General features: G+C 61.8%; 1 protein-coding gene across 1 annotated transcript in view; it reads left to right on the top strand.

Annotated features, from left to right (window-relative positions):
* Positions 1 to 5,442: 5,442 nt before the first annotated feature.
* LOC116716448 (uncharacterized) overlaps positions 5,443 to 5,919 on the top strand; it is a 1,313-nt gene continuing 836 nt past the window's right edge. Inside the window, exon 1 of the mRNA XM_032557283.1 lies at positions 5,443 to 5,919. Coding sequence (XP_032413174.1) covers positions 5,751 to 5,919 — 169 coding nt within the window. The 5' untranslated portion in view covers positions 5,443 to 5,750.

Below are 5,919 nucleotides of genomic sequence, written 5' to 3' on the forward strand. Positions count from 1 at the left end.
GCCCTACATCCGAGAACTTATAAGGGCGACGGAGAGACAGGGTTTGAGAAATCACATGACCTTCTGCGGGCACCGCTGCTTCGGGGGTCAGGAGGCGCGCTCTGGGCTCCGAGCGGAGGACGCGCGCCACCCTGCCCTGCCCGCAGCGGGCTGACAGTGTAGAACCGCTGGGAAAGACGGGGCGTCTCGGTCTCGCTACCGACAGGACGGCCGCGGGCTGGGACTGAGGGCGGGGCGCACAGCCCCGAAACACCCAATGCCCGGGCCTGGAGACGAGCTCGCAAGGCTGGAGGAACCCTCCGTCGAAGCGCCGACACACAGAGTGCCGGGGGCCGACGGGGGCCCTCCATGGCGAGCCACGAGTGCTGTTCGGTCAGGTGTACTTGTGTGGTGCTGTTTGGTTGTATGGAAAGGTCAAACCTGGAGCTCAGACCTCCAACGGGCGCTTGGGAGAGCTGCAGAGCCGCTCAGGGCGCGCCGTTTTCGGCCTGAGCCCGGTCCGCCTTTGACCGTGCTTCGTCACTTCCACGGAGCTCACAACCGACCCAGAGAGGCCACGGGTCCATCAGATGGACCCAGGAGACTCACCGGACCGGCGGGAGCCCGCTGCCTTACCGCCCCAGAGTTCCAGAGAACCGGAGAGAAAATCTGGTAAAACGGCTTAAAATGCTGGAAAAAGCCGAAAAAGGGGCCTAAATCCGCCTTATCTGAGCTTCGGAAGACCCCTAGAACTGCCCTGGATCAAAACACTTTGTCATTTTTCGCTCCAAGTCCTCTTTTCCAACTCGCTCCTGTAATCCCGCCGGTGGGGTTTTTCTGCATAAGGTCCCGAAATCCTACCTATCGACGGAGCCGGGGTGAAGCGTCGATTGTGCCCCGGATCTGCAAACCATTGCAGATCCCACACTTAGAAATTTTTCCAGCTCTGTTCCCCTGGTAAGGCAGCTATAATTGAGTCAAAAAATTGCACTGAGTCCTGCCTGCACTTAGAGTTTTTCTCAGCTCTGTTCCCCTGGTAAGGCAGCTATAATTGAGTCAAAAAATTGCACTGAGTCCTGCCTGCACTTAGAGTTTTTCTCAGCTCTGTTCCCCTGGTAAGGCAGCTATAATTAGTCAAAAAATTGCACTAAGTGCAGGCAGGACTTAGAGTTTTTCTCAGCCCTGTGACCCTGGTAAGGTCATAGGACTTTAAAAGATCTCGCTGAACCAGCGAGGGTCCCTGTCCTCCCAACGCAGAAGTGCACACAAGGCCCGTGGACCATCCAGCTTCTCTCGGGAGAAGCTGGATGGTCCACCGAGGCAGCATGCACACGACTACGGAGGACAGAGACGGACCGAAGCAGGGTGCCCGAGAACCGGTGGACCTCCGGCTTCCCGGGGGAAGCCAGAGGAGACACCGGCCACGTGCACACCGCAAGTCCGGGCTTCCACGCAACACAGAGCCGGGCGTACCACCTCCAGGGAACACCTCAGCTGCCCGAGGGCAGCTGTGATGGAACCAAGGGGGCCGTGCGCACCGGGGACAGGGGGCTTCACCGCAACCAAAGCCGGGCGTACCACCTCCAGGGAACACCTCAGCTGCCCGAGGGCAGCTGTGATGGAACCAAGGGGGCCGTGCGCACCGGGGACCGGGGGCTTCACCGCAACCAAAGCCGGGCGTACCACCTCCAGGGAACACCTCAGCTGCCCGAGGGCAGCTGTGATGGAACCAAGGGGGCCGTGCGCACCGGGGACCGGGGGCTTCACCGCAACCAAAGCCGGGCGTACCACCTCCAGGGAACACCTCAGCTGCCCGAGGGCAGCTGTGATGGAACCAAGGGGGCCGTGCGCACCGGGGACAGGGGGCTTCACCGCAACCAAAGCCGGGCGTACCACCTCCAGGGAACACCTCAGCTGCCCGAGGGCAGCTGTGATGGAACCAAGGGGGCCGTGCGCACCGGGGACCGGGGCTTCACCGCAACCAAAGCCGGGCGTACCACCTCCAGGAAACACCTCAGCTGCCCGAGGGCAGCTGTGATGGAACCAAGGGGGCCGTGCGCACCGGGGACCGGGGCTTCACCGCAACCAAAGCCGGGCGTACCACCTCCAGGGAACACCTCAGCTGCCCGAGGGCAGCTGTGATGGAACCAAGGGGGCCGTGCGCACCGGGGACCGGGGCTTCACCGCAACCAAAGCCGGGCGTACCACCTCCAGGGAACACCTCAGCTCCCCGAGGGCAGCTGTGATGGAACCAAGGGGGCCGTGCGCACCGGGGACCGGGGCTTCACCGCAACCAAAGCCGGGCGTACCACCTCCAGGGAACACCTCAGCTGCCCGAGGGCAGCTGTGATGGAACCAAGGGGGCCGTGCGCACCGGGGACCGGGGCTTCACCGCAACCAAAGCCGGGCGTACCACCTCCAGGGAACACCTCAGCTCCCCGAGGGCAGCTGTGATGGAACCAAGGGGGCCGTGCGCACCGGGGACCGGGGCTTCACCGCAACCAAAGCCGGGCGTACCACCTCCAGGGAACACCTCAGCTGCCCGAGGGCAGCTGTGATGGAACCAAGGGGGCCGTGCGCACCGGGGACCGGGGCTTCACCGCAACCAAAGCCGGGCGTACCACCTCCAGGGAACACCTCAGCTGCCCGAGGGCAGCTGTGATGGAACCAAGGGGGCCGTGCGCACCGGGGACCGGGGCTTCACCGCAACCAAAGCCGGGCGTACCACCTCCAGGGAACACCTCAGCTGCCCGAGGGCAGCTGTGATGGAACCAAGGGGGCCGTGCGCACCGGGGACCGGGGCTTCACCGCAACCAAAGCCGGGCGTACCACCTCCAGGGAACACCTCAGCTCCCCGAGGGCAGCTGTGATGGAACCAAGGGGGCCGTGCGCACCACAGCCAGGGCTCAGAGCTCCAGCCAGCACCTCGGACAGCTCCAAGCCGTCCACAGAGCACTGTCTGCAGCCTTTGCCCTGCCCGCCTTCGACCGAGCTTTCACGCAGCTCACAACCGAGCCGGAGATGCCCCAGGCCCTTCAGAAGGACCGAGGAGACACACCGGACCGACCGGAGCCCACAGCCAGGGCTCAGAGCTCCAGCCAGCACCTCGGACAGCTCCAAGCCGTCCACAGAGCACTGTCTGCAGCCTTTGCCCTGCCCGCCTTCGACCGAGCTTTCACGCAGCTCACAACCGAGCCGGAGATGCCCCAGGCCCTTCAGAAGGACCGAGGAGACACACCGGACCGACCGGAGCCCACAGCCAGGGCTCAGAGCTCCAGCCAGCACCTCGGACAGCTCCAAGCCGTCCACAGAGCACTGTCTGCAGCCTTTGCCCTGCCCGCCTTCGACCGAGCTTTCACGCTTCCAAGGAGCTCAGAACCGAGCCGGAGATGCCCCAGGCCCTTCAGAAGGACCGAGGAGACACACCGGACCGGCCGGAGCCCGCTGCCTTACCGCCCCAGACTTCCAGAGAACCGGAGACAAAATCTGGAAAAAGGGCTTAAAATGCTGGAAAAAAGCCGAAAAAGGGGCCTAAATCCGCCTTACCCTAGCTCCAGTAGACCCCTAGAACCGGCCTGGATCGAAAAACTTTGGCTTTTTCCGCTCCAAGCCCTCTTTCCGAACTCGCTCCTATAATCCCGCCGGTGGGGTTTTTCTCCGTAAGGTCCTGAAATCCTACCTATCGACGGAGCCGGGGTGAAGGGTCGATTTTTTTTTCACGGGCGGCAATGCTTTGGACAAACTTTGAACGGTTATCTCGGCTTCTGTGAACGACTTAAAGACGATTCGACCACACCAGAGTGTTCTCTGGACTCTGGCCTTTCCGGCAATATGCGGCTTTCCCCGGGGAAATGCATTTTTAAAAAATTTTATGGAAGTGGAAAAATCACCGGGGGCCTCCGGGGCGCCGAGGCCGAGGACAGTGAGCCGCTGCGGACACCGCCGGCTGCTTCATGGGCCCTCTCTGGAAGTCCGAAAATTCAACTTTGTCCCAGGATGATGAGAGTGATACAGGCGTGATCGGGGCATTCTCCCGGGCCTATTGATCCTACTTTCGAGGCCGCTGGTGCCCGGGAAAGTGCCTACCCTAACCCTTGGACCAGGGTTTGGGTTTTTGATTTTTAATTCCGCCTGCGGGCGTCCCAGGAACCAGAGAACCACACCAGAGTGTTCTCCGGACTCTGGCCTTTCCGGCAATATGCGGCTTTCCCCGGGGAAATGCATTTTTAAAAAAATTTATGGAAGTGGGAAAAATCACCGGGGCCTCCGGGGCGCCGAGGCCGAGGACAGTGAGCCGCTGCGGATACCGCCGGCTGCTGCATGGGCCCTCTCTGGAAGTCCGAAAATTCAACTTTGTCCCAGGATGATGGGAGTGATACAGGCGTGATCGGGGCATTCTCCCGGGCCTATTGATCCTACTCTCGAGGCCGCTGGTGCCCGGGAAAGTGCCTACCCTAACCCTTGGACCAGGGTTTGGGTTTTTGATTTTTAATTCCGCCTGCGGGCGTCCCAGGAACCAGAGAACCACACCAGAGTGTTCTCCGGACTCTGGCCTTTCCGGCAATATGCGGCTTTCCCCGGGGAAATGCATTTTTAAAAAATTTTATGGAAGTGGGAAAAATCACCGGGGCCTCCGGGGCACCTAGGCCGAGGACAGTGAGCCGCTGCGGACACGGCCGGCTGCTGCATGGGCCCTCTCTGGAAGTCCGAAAATTCAACTTTATCCCAGGATGATGGGAGTGATACAGGCGTGATCGGGGCATTCTCCCGGGCCTATTGATCCTACTCTCGAGGCCGCTGGTGCCCGGGAAAGTGCCTACCCTAACCCTTGGACCAGGGTTTGGGTTTTTGATTTTTAATTCCGCCTGCGGGCGTCCCAGGAACCAGAGAACCACACCGTTTTATTCTCCAGACTCTGGCCTTTCCGGCAACATACGGCTTCCCCCGGAGGAATGCATTTTTAAACATTTTTACGGAAGTCAAAAATCACCCTAGCGGGACGTCGGGGCCCCCCGAGGCGGGCTGTAGCCTGACTTTGCCCCGGCCCTGCTAAGACCCATCCAGGCTGGAGCTCCCTCCGAACCGCGGGGTCCAGGCTGGCTGGAGCTCCCTCCGAACCGCGGGGTCCAGGCTGGCTGGAGCTCCCTTCGAACCGCGGGGTCCAGGCTGGCTGGAGCTCCCTTCGAACCGTGGCATCCCACACTTAAGCACGGATTACACCCACCGACACGCACGGCCCCGGACGGGTCGTGCCCCTGGTAGGGCAAAGAGAAGCAGGTGGTGGTGGTGGTGGTGGTGGTGGTGGTGGTGGTGGTCCTGGTCCCCCCCGTCCCCCCCCCCCCCCCGCCGGACGTTCGCCCGCAGGACGGGGCTCCCTAACCCGCCTTTTCCCTAACCCGTCTTAGAGTCGTAACATGGCCTCCCGCCCTCCGGGGAATCGCCGCGCGGCTATCGGGACGCGTTTACCCGGGGATCCGGCCCCGATTTCGGGGTCCGAACGAGGCCCAGGTGTTGCCAATTAGGCTTAACTGGAAGCCAATCTCAGGAGCTTCCCCTGATTGGACGCCCCCCGAATTGGGAGCAGGTGTCGCCAATTAGGGCTTGATTAGAGGGAAGCACGCCCGGGGATCCGGCCCCGATTTCGGGGTCGAACGAGGCCAGGTGTCGCCAATTAGGCTTGATCGGGGAAGCACGCCCACCCGCCTGCACATATAGCCGGATGTGCGGATGTGCCCCCCCCTTATTCGCTATCTGACTCTCGCGGAGTGAAGATGACGCCTTCTAAGTTTAAGAATCGCTGCCCTGTATGTCACCGGCCGTCTTGGCGCCTGCGACGCCACTTGGATGACGTTCACAGCGTCAGGAACGCCCTGGAGCGAAGGATCCTGTTGGCGTTTGCCAGAGGGCGAGTGAGCGTTCGCGGCATGAAGTGCCCCGTCG

Source organism: Xiphophorus hellerii, unplaced genomic scaffold, assembly GCF_003331165.1.
Source record: "Xiphophorus hellerii strain 12219 unplaced genomic scaffold, Xiphophorus_hellerii-4.1 PGA_scaffold_58__1_contigs__length_500000, whole genome shotgun sequence".
Classification (NCBI taxonomy): Eukaryota; Metazoa; Chordata; class Actinopteri; order Cyprinodontiformes; family Poeciliidae; genus Xiphophorus; species Xiphophorus hellerii.